Raw genomic sequence first — 23,483 nt, 5'->3', positions numbered from 1 at the left:
GGCAAGAGGGGAACAAGCCCAGGGTTCCCTCCCTCAGGGGAGAAGAACAATGCTCTGAGGCAAGGACTGTATCTTGGTCATCTCCCCGCCCCCCGGGCCCAGCATATAGCTTATAATATAGGAGCTTCTCAGGAAGTATGTGGGATGGATGGATGGCAAATGTATAGATGGGTGGAATGCGTGGGCAAGGGGATAAATGGATGAATGGGCAAACATATACAAAGATGGATGGGTGACTGGCTAGCTGGGCAGATGGATGGTTGGACAAGAGGATGAATGAACAGACAGACAGACGGATGAGTAGATGGATGAGTAGGTGAACAAGGAGATGGATGGATGGATGGTTGGGTGGTCAAGCAAATGAATGAATCAAAGATGAAGGCAATTATGTGCTTGTAAATATTTAACAACCATCTCTCCAAGAAAAAAAGAGCCCTGCTTTGTACCATTCCATGATATGAATACTCCCACCACGATCAACTTCAAGTTACCAATGTGATCTCACTGAATAGAGTTGGAAAGAGATGCCACAATTGGTTCTTGTGAGCTAGCACAAGCTGGCTCCATCCCATCACTGGAGGAAGGGGTAGATAGAAGAGTGGATGGATAGACAAATGGACGGATGGAAGGAAGGAAGGGTGGGTGGATGGGTAGACGGATGGACGGACGGACGGACGGATGGATGGGCAAGACTTCTGGGAGGATGGGTGGACGAATGGACAGATGAACAGACAGATGTTTAATTGCATGAACTGTCTAAGCAACAGTGATATTTAGTAAAGTATACAGAAGGCCAAGACAGGTACAAATTCAAAAGTAGTACATAAAGCAATCAAAAGTATGAGCTCTGGAGGCAGGCAGGTCTACATTCAAATCATGGCTCCCTACTCACTAGCTGGAAAACTCCCTTTACCTCTCTGAGTTGCAGTTTCCTCACCAGTAAAGTGGCCATAATCATACCTACATCACAGAAGATTAACATGTAATGAAAAATACATGTAAAGCCCAGAACTTGTTAAGCGCTCAAAAATGGAAGCCATTATTATTGTTGTTGTTGTTGTTGTTAGGTGTCATCAAGTCAGCTCTGACTCACAGCAGCCCTGTGTACAACAGAATGAAACACTGCTCCGTCCTGCCCCACCCTCACAATCGTTGTTATGCTTGAGCCCATTGCTGAAACCACTGTGTCAATCCATCTCTTTGAGCGTCTTCCTCCTTTTTGCTGACCCCCTACTTTACCAAGCATGATGTCCTTCTCCAGGGACTGGTCCCTCCGATAACATGTCCAAAGTACGTGAGACATAGTCTCGCCATCCTTGCTTCTAAGGAGCATTCTGGTTGTACCTCTATCAAGACATATTTGTTCATTCTCTTGGCAGTCCACGGTATATTCAATATTCTTTGCCAACACCACAATTCAAAGACATCAATTCTTCTTTGGTCTTCCTTATTCATTGTCCAGCTTTCCCACGCATATGAGGCAATGGAAAACACCATGGCTTGGGTCAGATGCGCCTTAGTCATAGAGGTGACATCTTTGCTTTTTTTGATTACTCTTATATCTTTTAAATTATAAGTGCTCAATATTTATGTTAATTTATGAATGGATCGATACATGGATGGATGGATAGATGGATAAGTGGGTGGGTACGCAGATGGGTGAATGGAAAGTTGAATGGATAGAGGGATGAGTGGGTAGGTAGGTGGGTAGAAGATGGATAAATGGATGAACAGGTATTTTCTTTAATCTCATATGTGATGCTGAGAACCAGCTCAACCAGGTACTGGCTGTGTGACCCTAAGAACATTACTTGACCTCTGTGAGACTGTCATGTAGGTTCTCTCATCAATGAAATGACTCTTAATGTTAATAACACCAACCACTCTAGGGTGTTAAGAAAATTAAATGAAACTACTTTGTAAACTATACTGCTCTAGGCAAATGTTCATTACTGTTGTGCAAAGAAGTATGCCAGGACATGGATCCTCCTGAGAGGTACCCAAACCCATTGCTGTTGAGTCGATTCTGAATCATAGGAACCCTACAGGACAGAGCAGAACTGCCCATAGGGATTCCAAGGGGCAGCTGGTGGATTCAAACTGCCAACATTTTGGTTAGCGCCAAGCTTTTAACCACTGTGCCACCAGGACTCCAAGAGGTACCCAGACACCTAGAAAACTAGGGAGTTTGGGGTTCAGACCGTGTCCTGTTTCATCTTTAAATAAGATTAGCACAATAAAACATAAAGCAACTGGGCCCTTGCTAAGGGTCAGAAGCAGTAGGAAATATTAGCACCAGAAGTTGATTGCTGAGTTGGCCAGATCAGAGCAGGGAGTGAACGAAGCTGAGATTGGAGCTGGCATTTCTGCATGTGCCCCAGGTTCTGCCCAATCACCAGCCAGCTGGATCCCAGTGGCCTTGATTATGAAGAGATCACAATCAGAAAGCGGGAGAGTTCAATGCAGCCCATACCACACTGGAGAGAAATTCCCACTGACTGTGGATGCCAGCCAGCAGGATACTTGTTAATGTAACAGGGTGAGGGTGCTGCTTTCACCTGGGCCAGGTGCTCCTGGGTCAGGAGGTCCCTCCACAGACCCTTGCTCACTTTCTTGGGCAAGAATCTACCCTCTAGGGCTGACCTCTCAAGACATCTGAAGGAGGGGCTCCACCAGTTCTCTTGTAGCTGGCAGGGTGATGGACCCATGGTCAGACAAGGGCAGGACAAAACATTTCCCCAGACCCCTGCACCTAAGTGCCCTGCAGCACACACAACACACAGCCAAACAGTGGTGGACCCAAAATAGCAACCACGGCAAAGCTAGGTGGAGGAGCAGGTGCACCCCAAGCAGCTCAGGAGGCAAAGCCCCGCAGCAGGGCTCAGTGGCTTTCCTGTGCAGAAGGAGATGCCAAGAGGAAAGGCCCTTCCACAACCTCCTGTCTCCCTGGGAGTCTGCTGTTAGCGGGGCAGGCAGGACATGGGCCACGGCCAGAGAAAAAGGCCTCATGGTTAGAAATTCCAAGACCTCTGCCACACTGTTTATCTGCTGGGGAAGAGTCCAAAGCCCCCCGCCCAAGGGCGTGTGGGACGTAAGCTCACAGGCAGCCCCAGAGACGCCATCCCAGGGCCAGCCCTGCTTTTCTCAGAGTACCCGAGGGGCCCCTGTGGCCAACAGGGCAGAACACTGGTTAACAAGCAGACTGCTGGGCCCACCCAAACTCTGAACCAGAATCCCTTGGAGAAAGGCCCTGACATTGGCAGTTTCATCCAACCAAACCCATTGCAATCAAGTTGATTCCGACTCATAGCAACCCTCTAGGACAGTGTAGAACTGCCCCAAAGGGCTTCCAAGGAGCAGTTGGTGGACGCAAACTGTCAACATTTTGGTTAGCAGCCAAGCTCTTAACCGCTGTGCCACCTGCGCTCGAAATTCTGACGCCCACATAAGTTGAACAACCGCCACCAGAGCTGCCCAACCCCATCCCTTCTTCCCTCCAAGAGAGGCCTGCAGGGAAAGAGAAAGGGACCATGGGAAAGCCAAGGGACTAGCCCAGGACTCAAGGGTTCATGTGGTTCCACTGTCCAGAGCAGGGCTGGGAGGCACAGGTCCTGCCCACATATGGAGAGGGGGCCGGTGGCTTCATAACCTCCTCCCTTCAGAGCACATGAAGCAGACATGGGCCTGCTCCTGGGTTCCTGCTGGGGCCAGTCTTCCCACCTGGAGCACCTTTCCTATCTCTCCTGGCTTCTGGGCCCCAGCCCCAGCCCCACCTGCCTCAGAAGCCTTCTCTCCTTAGTCCCACCAGAGCACAACCCACAGCAGGCATGTGGCCAGGCTGTACACAGGCTCATGTTTAACAGAAAGGCATTTCTGTCTTTCTTTCTGAGAAAATGTTTCATATCCAGGACCTCCTCCTAGACCAGGAAGGCTCACCGAGACTGGGTGGTGTCTTCCTGTTCCTGTGTATCCATGACACACAATCCAAGGATACGGACCTGGCACACAGTAGGTGCATCATAAATCTTCATTTTTCACTAACAAGACATAAAGGCTGTCTTCCTTGGTTCACCCCATGGAGGCTCAGCCCTGAGGAGGCCAAGGTCCAGGAGAGAACTGCTCAGCCTCCCAGGCTCCCTGAGGACTTGAGGAGCCCATCTTAGTCAGAAGCAAAGCTACTTAAAACTAGGCATGGGTGCTGCTCTGGTCAGCATCTCATTCCCAGAGAGGATTCCCCAACCTCTGAAATGGGCAGGAGGCACTAGGGAAGACTTGGGGGCCTCCCTCATAAGGTTTAAGATGACCGCATAGCTCCAGCTCCAGCCTAGAGCACCTATTCTTGTCCCTGCCCTGTCTTCAGATAGGACTGGCCACAGACAAAGCTCTCCTGCCTGTCTGTGTCCTCTAAAAGGAGCCTAAGAGGGACCCAGTCACCTCTAGTCACGCAGGGCCTAGAGGGAAGCTGCTTCTGTTAAATCCCAGCTCTCAGCATGGACAGAACCTGCCTTCTGGTGGCTTCTATAGAACAATATGGGAGGAACAAGGTTGTCATAGCAAAAAAGGAACAAGACAATCCACTTCTCTGGGCTTCAGTGACTCTCTCCATGAAGCCGGCAGAGTGGTCCCTGTCCCAGACAGACACACCAGAAGACCCAACTACACCAACAGCACTTTGAAAGGGCGAGGGTAGAAGCCCGCTGGCAGCTGTCTTAGCCAGGTAGCCTCCACTTGCTTGCTCACTTGCCCAAGGCAGAAAGGGCTGTGTGGGTCTGAGGTTTAGGCTGACAACGCGTCCTTTAGGGGAAGAGAAACCAAACTGATGTGCTCCACGGGCCAACTCTAATCAGTTGGGTGGACTGCCTGGAGTCTTGTGTTGAGAAGGGTTCTGAAGCCAGATCTGAGCCCAGCAGGAAGGAGCACCAGGATTGATTGATGGGGTCTGCCATAGGAACGAGGTGGGGCGTAGGACCTGTGCCAGGTATTAACCGTACCCAGGTTTCAGGCTTTCCATAGCTAAACAGCCATGCCTGTGGATCATTTCCTGTAGGGATCACCTGGGCCTCTTTTCTCCCTCTCACTATGGATTACTGGGAATTACTAATGTCTCGACACAAGTCTCAGGCCTGGCCCTCACCACCCACTTGGTCTCGGGGTGAGAGATGTCTCCCGTCCCCCTCACCTTGGGCTGGAAGGACACTCGGTGCTTGGCGGGCTCTGCCTCCAGCTTGGCCTCCTCCCCCGAGTCCTCGCTGTAGCTCTCGAACTCGCTGGAGCTCCAGCCTAGGTCGTCTGCCACCCGAGGAGACCCGTCCCGGTGCGCATCCTCCAGGTTCCTCTCTGCCCCTGCCGGCCAAGGGACAGGGCTGGTGAGCAGAGGCTCTGAGGCCCCAACCTACCAGACAGTGAGCCTCACACCCAACTTTTGAGCCCGGGCGGGGGCAGGGGTGGGGATGGGATGGGCGTGGTACTCAGAATGAGGCCCAGGCCCTGGGGTTCCAGCTCTTCATTCTCATCTATAAAAGGGAGCAATGGCACTACAATGTCCACTTCTCAGGGTGAGCCCATGAAATAAGGCATCTGACACACAGCAGGTTGTGTATTTCCCTTCTATTATCAGCATTACCTTCTGCAATCTGAGTGTTTATTCTGGGCCTTCTTGGCATTTTTTTAGTGGAAAAGAGAAGACAGACCTGGGATCAAGTCCTGCCTCTGGCTCTCAGCTCGACCTTTCTGGCCTCAGCATCCGCAGGGGTAACATGGTGATGGTGGGGAGAATTAGACGAGATGGTACAGGAAGGCGCCTGTACAGAGCCTGGCATGGAGCAAGCCAGCCATGAATGTCATCCCCTTCCGTTGAATCCCTCGCCCCAAATTGGAGTTTCCCAGGTGGGTCCAGGATGGTCCAGCAGGGGGCGCACCTGGCCCCAAATCCAGGAGCAGTCCCTTTTCTTCAAAAGTTCCACAAAAAAATAGCTCAGGCTGAAACTTGGGGACCAAGAGCTGATGTGGGACCCTCCAGAGGCCTCGAGGACAAGTACCACAAACGCTAGGGGATTCAAAGTTCTTGTCAAGTTGGGTGTGAAACACCACTTTCATGCTGAGGTGGGAAAACCACTGACCTGGGGCCGGAAAACCGAGGGCCCAGGCCCAGCCCCACCACTAAATGGCTGGGAGACCTTGGCAAGTCCTTCAGCCCCCTGGGGCTTTGGTTTCCTCATGGATTACCTAGAGATGAACTACAGACCTCACAAAAGTGGGGCCGGGCTCCAAAAAGCACATGCAGGTGAAAAAGCTTTGTTACCACAGAAGAAATTATTATTGGGAAGCATTTAAAAAATAATGTGCCCAAAAATGGCATGCACTAGAGAACAGGGAGCTTTGGTATCAGAGGCTTCCCTGTAAAATGGGATAATAATAAGCTGATTTAAATTAAAAAAAAAAAAAAAACTGTTGCAGTCTCATAGCAACCCTATAGGATAGGGTAGAACTGCTCCATAGAGTTTCTAAGAAGCAGCTGGTAGATTTGAACTGCCAACCTTTTGGTTAGCAGCCAAGCTCTTAACCACTGCACCAGCAGGGCTCCAAATCCAAAAACCCAAACCCAATGCCATTGAGTTGATTCCGACTCATAACAATCCTACAGGACAGAGGAGAACTGCTCCATAGGGTTTCCAAGGCTGTAAATCTTTACAGAAGCAGACTGACACATCTTTTTCCTGTGGGGCAGCTGGTAGGTTTGAACCACCGACCTTTCAGTGGGCAGCCAAGCACTTTAACCACTGCGCCACCAGGGTTCTAAATAAGCCGATAAGTCACATAAATAAAATACATATAAAAAGCTTTGAGCAAAGAGCTTGGCCCATGGTAAGCGCTCGGTAAAGAGCAGCTGATCATTATTCATGGGGGCTCTGGGTGGTTCAGGTGTCCACATGTTCACCCAGAGCCCCCCACCTCTACCCAACAGGAAAACTGGAGGTGGGGGGAAGGGAGGAGGAATCAAGGAGACTGTCAGCCAGAGAACCAGCCAGGTCCACTGAGGCTTATCTAGAGATTCAGATCCAGGATTGGAGTGAGCACGAGGTTATTTTTAAGCAAAAGATAATAGTGACTAATGTCCCCAGGGAGTGGAGCAGCTGGTGAACAGGCTGTAACCTTTAAAAGGCTGGGCTGATTTTCCTATTACTGCAGGGGAGGCCCCATGCCCTGTGACCAAGGGACCCAAGCCCATTTCTTGGGGAGTTGTAGGATGACATCAAGGACATCATACATGAAGAAAGCAAAAGGTCATTAAAAAGATAAGAATGAAAGAAAAGACCAAAATGGATGTCAGAAGAGACTCTGAAACTTGTTCTTGAACATAGAGTAGCTAAAGCGAATGGAAGAAATGAGGAAGTAAAAGAGCGGAACAGAAGATTTCAAATCGCAGCTCAAGAAGACAGTGAAGTATTATAATGAAATCTGTAAAGACCTGGAGTTAGGAAACCAAAAGGGAAGAACACACTTCACATTTCTCAAGCCGAAAGATCTGAAGAAAAAATTCAAGTCTCCAGCTGCAATTTTGAAGGATCCTATGGGCAAAATATTGAACGACAGAGGAAGCATCAAAAAGAAGATGGAAGGAATTCACAGTTACTTTACCAAAAAGAACTGGTCGACATTCAACCATTTCAGGAGGCAGCATACAATCAAGAACTGATGGTATTGAAGGAAGAAGTCCAAGCTGCACTGAAGGCATTGGTTAAAAACAAGGCTCCAGGAATTGATGGAATACCAATTGAGATGTTTCAACAAACAGATGCGGCACTGGAGGTGCTCACTCATCTATGCCAAGAAATTTGGAAGACAGCTTCCTGGCCAACTAACAGACAGCGATCCATATTTGTGCCCATTCCAAAGAAAGGTATTCCAACAGAATGTGAAACAAGTAGAATTGTGAAATAAGGACTAAGATGAGCCTGATCGAGCCATGATATTTTCAACTGCCTCGTGCCTGTGGAAGCCGGACAATGACTAAGGAAGACCAAAGAAGAATTGATGCTTTTGAATTACGGTGTTGGCGAAAAATACTGAATTTACCATGGACTGCCAGATGAAAGAACAAGTCTGTCTTGGAAGAAGTACAGCCAGAGTATTCCTCGGAAGTGAGGACGGAAAGACTTCATCTCACATACTTTGGCCATGTTATCAGGAAGGACCAGTTCTTGGAGAAAGACTTCATGCTTGGTAACGAAAAAGGTCAGCAAAAAAGAGGAAAACCCTCAATGAGATGGATTGACACAGTGGCTACACCAATGGGCTCAAACATAACAAGGATTGTGAGGATGGCACGGGACTGGACAGCGTTTTGTTCTGATGAATACAGGGTCACTATGAGTCGGAACCGACTTGACAGCAGCTAACAACAAGGAGCCCTGTGAGGAAGAACTTCAGTAGCATCTGGGATGTCCATCTTCCCATGCCTCCATGGGGCTAAACCACCCACCACCACCCACCTACACCTCCAGCATGCAAGTGTGCAACATTTCTCATTGGATTCTCCCAGCAGCCCCATGTGTCAGCAGGGTACAAATCCCCACTCCCTGCCATCAGACAGACGAGAAAACAGAGGCCTAGAGGAGAGAAGTGAGTCAGGTCAGACAGTGAGTGGGTGACAGGGCTGCAGACTCCTAGGCCAGCGCTCCATTCATTCACCGCACGGCCTTCTTCTGCCAACTCCACCATCCTAACAATCACCCTGCAGTGCCAAGCAGGCCTGGGGCTCATTTAGAAATATTCTCTCCAGTGGAGACAATGTCACCAGTTTCCTCAGCCTGTGGCAGAGCCCCGAGTACCAACTCCTCAGCCTCCAGGGGCCTCACAGGGGTCCTGTCCTCTATTTCTTTGTGCCTTCAGCTTCACTAACACTCATGATCACAGCCATCCTATCTTAAAGCTCAGGGCTCTATATCAATTATCTCTTGGAATCTTCACAACAACCCCCTGACACAGCTCTTACTGCCCCAATGTTAGACGCACCAATGTAGGCCCACAGCTGTCTGGCGTGGCCCTACCCAAAGATCTGGGAGTTCAGGATGACCCCCATATTTTATCTGAAGAAGTCAAGGCCAAAGACTCAGAGCCTTGTGCTGCTATCAGTGTCAGAGTCAGGATTTTAACCCGGGGCTGGCTGGGGGTACCTTGGCACAGGAGGCCCGCGCCTCTTCTCTGAGCCCAGCCAAGCCCACATCAGCCCCACAGAGGTCCATGCTAAACTACTGGCTGCTCCGTATCCGCCATCTGGGACCCTCCACAGGGTGTCCTGCTAATAGCAACCACGCTGTCCCCACGAGGAGAGCATTCCCGAGGGCCAGGCCCTGAGCCAAGCTACCTGCTGCCCTGGAGTCAACTCTGACTCATGGAGACCCCACGTGCATCAGAGTAGAACTGTGCTCCACAGAGTTTTCAGTGGCTGCTTTTTCAGAAGGAGATACCAGGCCTTTCTTCCGAGATGCCTCTGGGTGGACCTGAACCTCCAACCTTTGGGTTAGCAGCTGAGCACCTTAACCATTTACACCACCCAGAGAGAGACTCCTGAGCTGAGCTACTGGCAGCCTTGTCTCCTTCCAGCCCCCTATAGCCCTGGTGGTGGGTATCTCTGTCCTCAATCTGCAGGCTCAGAGCTGGGATGCGGACACAGGCTGTCTGGCTCCCAGGACACCGGCTCTTAAGAACATCGCTGTAAAACCCCAGGATGGCAGGAATGTGCCGGATTCTCCACAACCGCTCAGTGAACACTCAGGATCCAGTCATTAGTCACTTAGTTGATTCAAGTGAGAAACAGCCCGACGGGGTTAAACAATTCCCTGGGACTCCTAAGCTGCTCAGACCTCCCAGCTCTGAGACCTTCCTACCCACTGTGCTCTCCCCTACCTCTCCCTGGATTCAAAGGAGCCACAGCAGGGAAATGGGCTCTGAGCACATCCCAGACTCGTTAAAGGGATGAGCACGTGACTGGCTTTCTGTCCCTGTCCCTGGGACAGAAGTCGGACTGTGGCTCTGGGGGCCCTGGGGCCTTGTTGTGTTGTCTGTGTCTCCGCCATTGGGGTGTACCGCCCAAGGATGCTTTGTCAACACAGAAGAAACAAGACATTGAGAATGCCACACAGCTGCCCCCACCAGACCTGGAGGTCCTCAAGAGCACAGCAGTGTCTCCCCCACCAGGTAGAGAGCCCCTGAAACAGGCAGAGTCATGCAGTAGGAAAAGCAACAGCGGTTGAAACCCTGCCTGTGTGAGGGGGCCAGGGGTTGAGCCTCTCTGATGTGACTGTCAACTTGGAGTCATGGCCCAGCCCTACTGACCTCCCACGGTGGGTGGAAGAGTGCAAGCAAACAGGCATCCTAAAATGCCACCCAACCCCTCCTAGGGTGCGGACAGAGCTGGCGCTAAAGTCAGAATGACCCAGGTTCAAATCCCAGTTTTTTTCCTTGGAGATTCCATTCCCAGTGCCATCAAGCCGATTCCGACTCATAGCGACCCTATAGGACAGAGTAGAACTGCCCCATAGAGTTTCCAAGGAGCGCCTGGCAGATTCGAACTGCCAACCCTTTGGTTAGCATCCGTACAAGCAGATTACCTGGGACAAATATGAACCTAGCCGCCTCACATGTGTTCAACCAGAGATGGTTATGACCGTCCACTGTTATTCAATATCCTTCCTACCAGGGAGTCTCTCTCCTGCAGGCGGAGCAAAAGGGCCTAGCTCCAGTAGGACCTGTCTCCCCACTCCCCCTCCTTCCCCTCTGTGGCCACAAATCTCCTCAACCCCGTTCCTCCTGGGCCCTCCCCAAGAGCAGGGGCGGGGCTTTCCCCAGCTTTAGCCCTCTACTGTCTGGCTCAGCCATCTGTTCATCTTCCTCAACAGCCCTGAGAAGCCTGGACTATTACCCCACATTCCAGAGGGAGGAGGCAAGGCTTGGAGAGGTAGAATGCTCACCTGGGGACCCACAGCGAGGAGGGTCCTCGCCAGTGAAGCCCAGACCCCTCACCAGCCCGGTCCAGCCTTGCCCTGGGCCATCTCCACCTGGCCCTGGATGACTGCAGTGGTTTCTACAAGCAAGAAGGAGGGGCACTGGGCGGGGTGGGGATTGGGAAGGAAATGGAAGGAGAAGACCCTCCCCTGGCTCCTGAGAGAACTAAAAGGGCCATACCGGGTTGATGGGCATCCAGGTTCTCGCAGGGGACGTCGTCATAAATCACATCTTCTTCCAGGGCGGGGAAAGTGAACCGTTCGACTGGGAGTGAAGGAGAGAAGCACAAATGTGGGCGTGAGCGAGCGGAGGCGGCTGCAGGCTGACATCAGGGCTGCACCAGATGGTGCTCCCTCCCAGCAGCGCAGCACCCCACCACTCAAGCTGCCGGCGCCAGCATCGCAGCAGTGCAGCTCAGCCACTTGGAGCCCCAGCCAGTGCTCTCAGGGGATGCTGGCTCCCTGGCCTCTCTTCCACAGCACCTTCCCAACGACCACAGCAGACCTCCACCTGCTAGCCCCAAGCCTGTCCATCTGGCTGACACCGCAGCTGCCCGTAACATGTGCAGAGAACATGAAGCAGTCCTGGCACCACCACCCAGACCCCAGGACGAGCCCCACCTCCTGACGCCCCCTGAGCAGGGACCAGGAGGAGACAGGTCCCAGAGGTGGGCCAGGGCACTGCAGCTCTAGTGAGTAAGCGGGAGAAGGGAATGGATTTGGAGAGTGGGGTTAAAGAGAATCCCCCAAAACTCAGCCAGCAGGGTCCTGGTTAGTGACAGGTTAAGCAGATGAACACACCTCTCACCCCAATATCCCACTGGGCAGGCTGTGGGCAGAGGGCACACCCTACTATCCTAGCAGTAGGCCAGAGGTGAACTTTCCCAGATGAAAAAGTCAAGGAGCTGTTCCCCTCAAAACTATGTGCCCAATCTCTGCCTTCTTAAGGGGGTGGGAGTGGTCCCTGACCAGGGCCTGTCCTCCCCACACAGGCCTTGCCCCCCAGCCCTGAGAACTCTGTGACGTGTCCCTTGGTCCTAGCGGTCTTGAAATCCAATCCAAGTGTCACCCCCGGCACCCTGTCTTTCTCCCACGCCCACATGGATTCTGCCTCCTAAACAACTCCCAGATCTATCTGCCTTTCTCCACTCTCCTAGTTCTGCCACCAGCCTCTCCCCAACCCCCACGGCTACAGTGGCCTCCTCGCTGGGCTCCCGATCCAATGCTCCCCTCCCATGGTATCCTGATGCCTTTGGAATAAAATCCAAGCTCCTACATATGGCCCCAGGGCCCTGGAGGTGCTGGTCAGATCCAGCCTTGGCTCCCCAAACAGCCCCTTAGATGTTCCCCTCCATCAGGGGCCTGTCCTCCCCTCACCCTCAGCCACTTGCACATCTCAGCTGGTCCGGGTACCTGGAACACATGTCCCCCATCCCCTGCTCCCTCCCTTTCTGTCTTCAGGACCTCATCCCAGCTCTCCAATCTTCTACCTTCCCTGTGTGACAACTGCCCAGTTAAGTGTCTGTTTCAGTTTCCAGAGGGACCTTGCCTTGTTACCCACCGCCCAGCCTACACTGGCCTGCTGTAGGAGCCTTGTAATTATTTAATGAACAGATGAATGGCTGAGTGTGTGACCTTCTCCTGCGCCATGACTTGGGAGGCAAACAGTGGCTACTCTCAAGCATGGCCAGTGGCCAATCTCCTCAGGACAGCACTAAGCCCACAGCAGCCCTCCCAGGGGACACCCCTGGGTTCACCTGAGCCCATGTCAGCTCTCTTGCCTACAGAAGGAGATTATCCTGGCACCACCCTCCTGGGGCTAATACCTGGGGTGGGCGGCAAAGGCGGGACTTACTGCGGTGGGAGCTCTTCCCCTTCCAAGTGGAGCGCCGGACCCCTGAGAAAGCTGTGTCCACAGCATCCCCATTGCTCACCACAGCCGGCACCCTGTGGGTTGAGAAACAGGCCCTGAGCCAGCAGTAGAGGGGACAGTAGGCTCCTTGAAGCCTCCAGCAGCTCCTCATTGGGTCACTAGGACACACACTGGGCATGGCCAAGGACGAGGCCACCCCAGGAGGCCCATGGCTCTACGAATCACTAGTTGGGATGGCCCTGGACAAGGTCTTTCTCCTCTCAGTATCCTCATCTTTAGAAGGCACTATAGGGCCAGACCTGCAACAGAGCACAAAGATCCATTGGGTTCATGGTGCTAACTATCAGACACTTCTATACAAGGTGGTCGGGTTGTGCCTAAGTGCAGACTTGATGGTCATCTCCAGTCTTTTCATTCTCCCAAATGTAAAGTGACAGTGAGGGCTGGGGATTCCAACACGCTCCCTGCCCCTTGTGAGAACCTGGACTGGAAAACCTTCACATGACCACCTATGGGAGGCAGAACTTAATTCTCTCTCCTACTGGGTGGGCTAGGCTTAGTGACTTGCCTCCAAAGAACAGAATCTAGAATAGCAAAACAGTAGGGAAACCCAAAAGACACCACCTAAACCAAGTTACAAAGGTTAACACAACAGTGAGACCATGTGAGTATCATGTATCCCCTGATACAATATATGATATAAAAGACAGACAGAAAGACAGGCAGACAGAAAGAAAGATCACCTCTATTAGTCTAGAGTTAGTATCTTAGATTGACTAAAACGGCAGCCACTGTTGCCAAGCAATTGACTTTGAACTTCCTGGCACCTGAGCCCTTAATGGGGGGGTGGGGTGGGGGGGTGGAATGAAGAGCAGAATAGTGCAGGGGAGAGGGGAGAGAAGGAGAATGAGAGAATTTACACTGTTGAGTACCTCCTATGAGCCAGACTCTTCACCTCACCTTTCAGATAACGCCAAGATGTAGATCCTGGCATCCTCCCCATTTTGCAGATGAGGAGAGGAATCCACCCAAGGTCACACGCCCAGTAAGTGGCAAAACTAGACCATGAACCAGCTTGCTCCAAGGCTGGGCTCTCATCCCTCCCCTACACACCTCTCAGGTAATCCAGCCTGGAGAGCTGTGGTTCTATATCTCTATCTGCGCTGTATCTAGATACATTTTACATCTGCTTTCTCTGTGTGGCTACTGCGCACTTGAAATGTGGGTAGTGCAACTAAGAAACTTATTTTTCATTTTCTTTAATTTTAAATAGCCACACGTAGCTAGTGGCTAGCGTACTGGACATGCAGGCCCAAGCCATCTGCATTATCAGAGAAGGAAGTCTCAGCCCCTACTTGGCTGCCAGAAGTTGGCAGTGTGGCCCTGGGGAGAGGACAACCGCACATTTCAGTCCTAGGAGATGGGGCAGGGCTGTTCTGGACCCCAAGACTAAGCTAAAGGGAGCCACCAGAGCCCCACCCCAACAGCTGCTTCCCTAGTCTGCCCCCTTATCAACACAGTGACATTTTGAAGGCACTGGATCCAACTGCTCAAAAATTCTCAGACAGAATCAAACTGCTCCAGCTGGAGCCAATGTGGGCCTGAAGGGCTTGGCTTGTTAGTCTCCCTAACACAGGCCGGCTTTGCTCTGATCCGTAGCTATAACAACCGGTGACCATTTACAATGCGCCTGCTGGGGGCCGCTTTCTTTGCTTTACATATATTTGCATATTTAAGTTCATAAGGACCCATATGAGGTATGGATCATAATGCTCATTCTACAGATGGGGAAACTGAGGCTCAGAAAGACCCATTTACCCGAAGTCATCCAGCTAATTAGAGGTAGCTGGGGTTTAAAACGTGACCGATCTACCTGCATAGTTTGTGTTCTTTTGACCAGACCACTTGCATTTAAGCATTCCCCTACTCACATAAGGTCACTTAACCTCTCTCTGGCTGTCCAGCCACCCTTTTTTTTTTTTTTTTTTGGTTTGTTTTTTTAAAGGAGAGAAAGAACACTTGGCATAAAGTCAGAGATACAAGTTCAAATCTCCATCCAAGAGAAATGGTAGCAAGGCTCTCACATGATGGCCCTTTGTAAACTCTGGAGGTGCCATCAAAGCAGGGGTGGGTACTGCTGGGTGAGGTCAGGCAGCTTTAGACAGAATCTGGAATACATCATAAGCAGACTAAAAGCCAGGGGAGGCTGAAATATGAACCTCCCGGTTGGGCATTATCAAAACACATTAGCAGCCAGGCCCAGCACCTGGGGCTGGGGGTGGGGTCACACAGCAGAGGGAAGGTGCCTTCAGGCCCACCCCCACTGCCTCCATGGCTGAGGCAAGCAGAGACTGGGATGCCCAAGGGCAGGAAGAGGCTGATGGGTGGACAGGTGGTTAGGAAGGCTTAGCTAGAGACCACCACGCCCCACCCCACACTTGGAAAGTGTGAGAAGAAAGACACTTCTCCTCTGTGGCCCCCATCTAGTCATGAGAGTGCTTGAGGGACAGTCTCTTGAACACAACAGCCTTCGGGGGCATATTATTACGGCCATTTTACAGATGAGGAAACTGAGGCTCAGAACCCTGCCCTGTCACCTGTGATGGGAATTGTGTCAATCTGCTGCAAGCCTTGCCCTCGACACCAGCTCTGCTGTCCCCAGATTGGAACAGCTGTACCCCAGGGAGACAGCAAATGAAAGGCAGAAAGGGCCTCTGGGAGGGACAGGAACGAGTAAAAGGGTGGTAGGCAAGAGCATGAGGGGTACAGCTCAAGTGAAGGATACAAGACGGCATGGCAAGAAATGAGGCTGGGGTGCCTCCTGTCTCCTCACCCCTTCCTGCCTGCCTCCCAAGGCCACTGACAGATGTACCCTGCACCCTTCTGGGGCAGTATACCCCGGATGCTGTCTGAGGCAGCCACCTGGGGCCCCCCCCCAATGGAAAGTGGAATTCTCCTGGTGAGAGAACACTTCTTCTGGGGCCTCCCCTAACAGCTCCAGATGATAAAAGAGCCATAAAAACCAATAAGAGCCCAGCTATCTCACCCTTATCTGAACTTCCCGGGCTTCTAACTCCCAGCTTACACATCAGAGCAAGGCCAGTGAGATTACGCCAGCCTTACAAAGTGAGGCCACTGCCACCGAATGCACAGGAAAGAAGCCAAATGCATTGAGAGGGGCAGAAGATAGGCAGCTCAACTACAAATAGGTAGATATGGAGGCAGGGGACAGCCAAGAGGACCCCCTCAGCTCCCCCAACCACCAGTCTTCATTGCAAACCAGGCCTAAGTCAGCACACCTGAACACCCCTGGTGTGTCTCGGGTCCATGAAGTTTAAAGCTCCTTCTACGCCCTGTTCTCTCTCCAAAGGGAATCCCGGGCCAGGAGAGGAGTGAAAGCCTGGGGAGATCAGGGGCCTGACCTATCTTGGTCACCATGACAGATGACCACCTGGCCTATTTTAAAGATAAGAAGTCCCCTCCAGAGAATAGCAGTGCCACCACACACACACACATAGCTGCTGGCACGGGCCCCAGATTTATTATTTCTAGATAAATCTTCATGGACGAGACACGGTGCAGGGTCCTTCCCCGGAGTGTGGTTGGTCAGGGAGAAGACTGCAATATCCAGAGGGTTCTGAAGATTCCTGGCCAGCCTGACCCACGTACACAGGATACTGCCGGGGTCTTTTCCAAGATGAGGTATGAAAAATAACAAACTGGAAAGAAATCTACCTTTGGGGATCAGAAAGGACCAGAATAACATTTGCCTTATAAGGCCTCCAATAAAACCCAATCTGCAGCATGAGGGGGGAAGGGCTGTGATCTCTGGGTTCACCCAGGATGGTCCTACTCAGAGTACTCCGCCCTTGAGATCCTGCCAGCCCTAACCATTTCCACAATCCCCAAACCCAAGATACGAAAGAAAGGCAATACAATAGCCCCCAAGAAGATAAAATACTTAGGAATAAATCTAACCAGAGATGTAAAAGATCTATACAAAGAAAACTACAAGACACTACTGCAAGAAACCAAAAGAGACCTGCATAAATGGAAAAACATACCTTGCTCATGGATAGGAAGACTCAACATTGTGAAAATATCTATTTTCCCACATGCAATCTACAGATACAATGCAATCCCGATTCAAATTCCAATGGCATTTTTTAATGAGATAGAGAAACAAATTACCAACTTATATGGAAAGGAAAGATGTCCCCAGATAAATAAAGCATTACTGAAAAAAGAAGAACAAAGTGGGAGGCCTCACGCTACCTGATTTTAGAAATTATTATACTACCACAGTAGTCAAAACAGCCTGGTACTGGTACAACAACAGATACATAGACCAATGGAACAGAATTGAGAATCCAGACATAAATCCATCCACATATGAGCAGCTGATATTTGACAAAGGCCCAAAGTCAGTTAAATGGGGAAAAGACAGTCTCTTTAACTAATGGTGCTGGCATAACTGGATATCCATCTGTAAAAAAATGAAACAAGACCCATACCTCACACCATGCACAAAAACTAACTCAAAAGGGATCAAAGACCTAAATATAAAATCTAAAACAATAAAGATCATGGAAGAAAAAATAGGGACAAGGCTAGGAACCCTAATACATGGCATAAACAGTATACAAAACATTACTAACAATGCACAAACACCAGAAGAGAAACTAGATAACTGGGAGCTCCTAAAAATCAAACACTTATGCTCATCCAAAGACTTCACCAAAAGAATAAAAAGATTATCTACAGACTGGGAAAAGAAATTTGGCTATGACAAATCCGATCAGCGTCTAATCTCTAAAATCTCCAAGATACCACAAAACCTCAACAACAAAAAGACAAATAACCCAATTGAAAAACGGGCAAAGGATATGAACAGACACTTCACCAAAGAAGACATTCAGGCAGCTAACAGATACATGAGGAAAAACTTACTATCATTAGCCATTAGAGAAATCAAAACTACGATGTACCATCTTACCCCAACAAGGCTGGCATTAATCCAAAAAACACAAAATAATAAATGTTGGAGAGGCTGTAGAGAGACTGGAACACTTCTACGCTGCTGGTGGGAATGTAAAATGGTACAACCACTTTGGAAATCAAACTTGTGCTTTCTTAGAAAGCTAGAAATAGAACTACCATACGACCCAGCAATCCCACTCCTTGGAATATATCCTAGAGAAATAAGAGCCTTCACATGAATAGATATCTACATGCATACCCATGTTCACTGAAGCACTGTTTACAATAGAAAAAGATGGAAACAACCCAGGTGCCCATCAGCAGATCAATGGATAAACAAATCATGGTATATTAACACAATGGAATGTGAAACATCTCATAACATGGATGAATCTGGAAGGCATTATGCTGAGTGAAATTAGTCAGTCGCAAAAGGACAAATATTATATAAGATCACCATTACAAGAACCCAAGAAAAGACTGAAACACGGAAGAAAACATTCTTTGATGGTTATGACGGTTGGTGAGGAGGGAGAGAGAGGTATATTCACTAATTAGATAGTAGACAAGAATTATTTCAGGTGAAGGGAAGGACAACACATAATACAGGGGAAGTCAGCACAACTGGACTTATCCAAAAGCTGAGAAGTTTTCTGAATACAACCAAACACTTCGAGGGATAAAGTAGCAGTTGCAGGGGTCCAGGGACCATGGTTTCAGGGGACATCTAGGTCAACTGGCATAACAAATTATATGAAGAAAATATTCTGTGTCCCACTGTGGTGAGTGGCATCTGGGGTCTTAAAAGCTAGCAAGCAGCTATTTAAAATGCATCATTTGGTCTCAACCCACCTGGAGCAAAGGAGAATAAAGAACAGCAAAGACACAAAGTAATTTTGAGCCCCAGAAACATAAAAGGCCACATAAGCCGGAGACTCCATCAGCCTGAGATCAGAAGAACTAGATGGTGCCCAGCTACCACCAATGACTGCCCTGACAGGGCAAACAACAGAGAATCCCTGATGCAGCAGGAGAAAAGTGGGATGCAGACCTCAAATTCTAGTAAAAAGACCAGGCTTAATGGTCTGACTGAGACTGGAGGGACCCCTAGTGGTCACAGCCCCCAGACTCTCTGTTAGCCCAAAACTAAAACCATACTCAAAAACAACTCTTCAGACAAAGATTAGCCTGGACTATAAGACCCAAAATGATATGGTGAGAAGTGTGCTTCTTAGCTCAAGCATGAGACTGTGGGCAGCTCCTGTCTGGAGGCGAGATGAGAAGGAAGAGGGGGACAGGAGCTGATTGAATGGACATAAATATACAATGGAGAGAAGGGGTGTGCTGTCACATTGTAGGGAGAGCAGCAAGGGTCACATAACAATGTGTGTATAAGTTTCTGTATGAGAAACTGACTTGAATTATAAACTTTCAGTTAAAGCACAAAAAAAGAAAAGGCAAAAATATGCACTCCAGATTAAGCCTGCTTCCAAATTTCTTTCCAGCCTGGGCCAGTTTCTTTCTATATACAGCATGTTAAAGCAGAAAGGGACCTAAAAGGTCATTTTGTTCTATCATGCAAACCAGCTGCCCATTAGAGTCACCCAGAGAGTCCCTCCTAAAAGATACAACACCAGGGCCCCCACTCCAGTGATTCCCATCCATTGTTCTGCACTGAGGCCCAGGCTCCCCGCTGGCTCCAAAGGCAGCAAGGGTCGAGAACCAGGGGTCACAGGCTTGAGGGGTGAAGAGGCATGCACTCTGGAACCAGATATTTTTGTTGTTAGGGGCCACTGATTTCAACTCATAACAACCCCGTGTGACGGAGCAGAACTGATGCACAGAGTTTCCTAGGCTGTCCTCTTTGCGGAAGCAGATCAGCAGGTGTTCCTCCCTCAGAGATGCTGGGTGGGTTTGAACTGCCAACCTCTGGTTAGCAGCTGAGCGCTTAACCTTTGCACCACTAAGGCTCCTTCCGGAGGCAGACAGACCTACAAGGAAACCACAGCTGTGCCTCTTGGCTGTGTGCACTGGGTCAAGTCCCTAAATGTCTTGGAGTTGCTGTTTCCCCTCCTGTGGAACAGGGTGAAGAGTTGCTTCCACTTCCTGTTGTGAGGATTCAATGAGATAAGGCAGGTAAAGCATGTTATACCCCTCTGGGCCTCAGTTTCCATATCTGTGAAATGGAGCAATATTATTTCCCTCTTAGGGTTCTGGGATAGAGTAAATGAAGAAGGCCTGTAAAATACTTAGCAAGGGCCTGGCACATGGTAAATGCTCCCATGTGTGTGCTCCCTTCCCCACCTTTCCCTCCACCCCTTCTCCAGCTACAGGGTCCCCCAACACCCACTGCTGTGAGACCTGCATGCATGTTCCTCTCCATACGGTGCCTCAGCCATTCCTTACATACAGAAGGGTTCAGCGACCCAGTCTGTGTGTCGTGTGCCACCCACACACGATCACAAGTCCACTTACTGAATGAGGTGGAGGAGTTAGCAGGGACCCAAGGCAAGTCTGAGAAGGGCCCCTCACATGGTATCCACAACCTAGTCCTCAACAGGGAGCAGGGAGCGAGCCCCAAGGTCAACACATATGCCTGGCCCCACCCTCATCCCCGGCCTCTGGTCTTCCATTCCATGGTAGGTACATCTCCTTCTGTGACATCTCAGGGGCCCATGGCAGGCACTGCACCCCCAGCAATGACTTATCGAGACCAATGTGAGGTGTTGGAGAGGAATATGGGTTCCCATGGGAAAATGCTCATGCTATGTAATTAAGGGAAAAAGTGAGGAGGAAACAACATTTACAATCAAACCACAGATCCATAAAAAAAAGATGTACCCTGGTGTGTATGCAGGGCAGAGAGGATGACAGGAGTGCAGCAGAACAATTAACGGTGGCTTTCATCTATCATTGTCTCTATGTTCTAATTTTTCAACTCTAAACATGTATGACTTTTACAAAAAAGAAAAAAACATTACAGGCAATGCTGCTAACCAATGGATTAACCAGTATGGGGTCCCTTCTGCCCCCAGACAGACCTGCACCCTTTGGGGCAATGCGAAGAAGCAGCTGGCCGACCTAGCATCTAATCTTTTTGTTGTTGTGTGGTTGCTGTTGTTACTAGCTGCCATCAAGTCGACCCTGGACTCATGGCGACCCCATGCACAATGGGATTGAACCTCGTCATCTATGGGGTTTTCACTGGCTAATTTTCAGAAGCCCTAATGGCACAACAGTTAAGCACTTGGCTGCAAACCTAAAGGTTGGCAGTTCGAACCCACCAGCCGCTTCTCGAGAGAAAGCTGTAGCAGTCTGCTTCCATAAAGACTATAGCCTGGGAAATCCTATGGAGCAGTTCTACTCTGTCCTGTAGGGTCGCTATGAGTTGGAATCGACAGGACGGCAACAGGTAGTTTTCAGAAGTAGATTACCAGGTCTTTCATTCTAGTCCGTGCATGTGGTACACTGGCTGGAAATCAAACAATATATTCACAGCTTCCCAGGATTAGGACGTGGAAATCTTTTAGGGGCGGGCATTATTCTCCCTACCATGGTTGTTGCGAGAATCAAAATGAGATGTGTGTGGAAAGGGCTATATAAACTGTAAAGTCTGTGTGCGTGTGAGCTATTAGTACTATGCCTTCTCTGTGCCAGGCAGTGGGGTCGATAGATTAGTAAGGCAGAGTTTCTATCACTGCACGGTGCAAGGACGGTCTTCATGAGATTCCTTAAAGGGGTATCCAATATAATGAACGGTTATGTATATATATTTTTCAGGGGAAAGGCTTCTTGGCTTTCATATTGGGTACTCAAAGGGTCTGTGATCCAAAGGTCATGAACCTAGAGTGAGAAAAAAAACAAAGAAAAATAAAAAACAACTTTGCCAATTTTGGGACTGGCAAGGACTGGGGAAGATCCCTGGGTGGCACAAATGGCTTTGCGCTCAACTACTAACCAAGAAGGTTGATGGTTTGAGCCCACCCAGTGGCACCACGAAAAATAGGCCTGGCGATCTGCTTCTATAAAGACCACAGCCAAGAAAATCCTATGGAGCAGTTCTACTATGCCACACACAGGGTCACCATGAGTCAGAGTCGACTCATTGGCAACGAGTTTGTTTTTTTTTTAAGGAACAGAGAGAGGTTTTGGAGGGGGTCTCGTCTCCATAACCCTCTATGAGGGACTCAGCAGCAGCGGCCACTGGGAGAGAGCAGGCCTTGGGTTTCACACCAACCCAGCAGGACAGGATACAAGGAGGCTACAAGTGCTCGGAGCTGAGCTGCGGGAAACAGTGGGTGTAAAAAGAAGCCAGGCTCTCCAAGCCCCTCCTGACTAGGAATCTGCAGTCATCTGGAAAACCAGGAACGAGAACTCACTTACCGACCTCCCCAAGAACGAAGGCCTCCATGGGGTGGGGAGACACCCCAGCCCTGTAGGCCTGCCCCTTCCAAGAGCCTCCATGCTCCCCACACTCACCAGCCTCACCAGGTCCCAGGCAGCCTGTTCAAACATGGCTTCCCAGAGCCCACCTCCTCTCCTTCCAGGGAAGATGGGTCTCCCTGGCCCTTCCAGAGGTCCGGCTGCCCCATTCTGTCCCAGACTCCAGGCCCAGGTGAGAGATGCAGGTCAACGGGCTACACAATCCACCCTGTCCAGGTAAGCCCAGGAACGGGTGGACAGGTACCTCCCAGGAGCCAGTGAGAGTCCATGGGCTGAAGCTAGGAGCTAAAGCCCTGACCCACCAGGAGATACTGAGGCCACAGTGGGGCTTATGGGGATGGCAGCAAAAGAAGGCAGGAAAAGCAAACAGCTCCAGGGGGGTCTGGGGTCCACGGAGCTAGTGCACTCCTAGGTGAGAGGTGCAGGCCTGAGTCCAGGAAAATCACAGCAAGCTGACAATCCCAGTGCTCATGTTTCCCGGCAAGTGGTGGGCCTGCGTTCAAGGCCACTCTTTCAACCATGACTGCCCAAGAGAGCTCAGGGTGGTCATGACTGCACAGCTTCAAAGTCTATCAGCGAAGGCACACGCTGCGGGGCTTCACAATGGCTCTGGAGTCCGACAGGCCCAGGCCCAACCCTGCCATTACTAGCTCCATGACATCTTGGGTAAAGGCTCCAACTCCCTAAGCCTCAGTTCCTCACCTGCAGAATGGGCATAATCAATAGTCCCCGTTCCACGTGGCTTGGCATAATTAACAAGAGAATTGCACAAAGCACTCAGTACAGTGTGTGGCTCCATCAATGGTAGCCGACACCATCAGCATCACAGGGGTTATGTTGTGTGGCCTCCGGCCACTTCACCACGCCAAGCCTCCCTGCCCACTGGCCTCTGTCAGCTGCCAGAGTCAGAATCCAGGTTCAGAGATTTTACTTCCAAACCATTTGGTCGCTCCTTGTTGTCACTGAGACACCGAAAGTCACCTTTCTGACCCCACTCATCCTTGTAGCCACCCTTCATTCAACCAGGCTGTCTGCAGCACTCGCCCTGTGCCTGGTGCTGCTCTAAGCCAGAGGATACCACAACTAACAAAATACTCCCCAGCCAAAAACCAAATCCCTGTCCCCATGGAGGTGACATGCAGATAGGGAGACTCACCCACCCCCACAAAACCTGCAGGGTA

General features: G+C 50.3%; 1 protein-coding gene across 11 annotated transcripts in view; it reads right to left on the bottom strand.

The window, feature by feature from the left end:
* The window catches only part of ARHGEF10L (Rho guanine nucleotide exchange factor 10 like), a 201,466-nt gene that overhangs the window by 96,157 nt on the left and 81,826 nt on the right, over positions 1–23,483 (bottom strand). For 10 of the 11 annotated variants that reach the window (XM_049878084.1, XM_049878075.1, XM_049878074.1 and 7 more), the window contains 3 exons: positions 12,862–12,953; positions 11,188–11,271; positions 5,180–5,343 (listed from right to left, as the gene is read on the bottom strand). In XM_049878084.1, the coding sequence (XP_049734041.1) occupies positions 5,180–5,343; positions 11,188–11,271; positions 12,862–12,953 (340 nt within the window). The remainder of the gene's footprint in view (positions 1–5,179; positions 5,344–11,187; positions 11,272–12,861; positions 12,954–23,483) is intronic. The other variant, XM_049878083.1, reaches the window with a different exon arrangement.

The sequence above is a fragment of the Elephas maximus genome, chromosome 3 (genome assembly GCF_024166365.1).
Source record: "Elephas maximus indicus isolate mEleMax1 chromosome 3, mEleMax1 primary haplotype, whole genome shotgun sequence".
Lineage (NCBI taxonomy): Eukaryota > Metazoa > Chordata > Mammalia > Proboscidea > Elephantidae > Elephas > Elephas maximus.
Note: the sequence above shows the minus strand (reverse complement) of the source record. Positions and strands in the feature narration are given on the sequence as shown.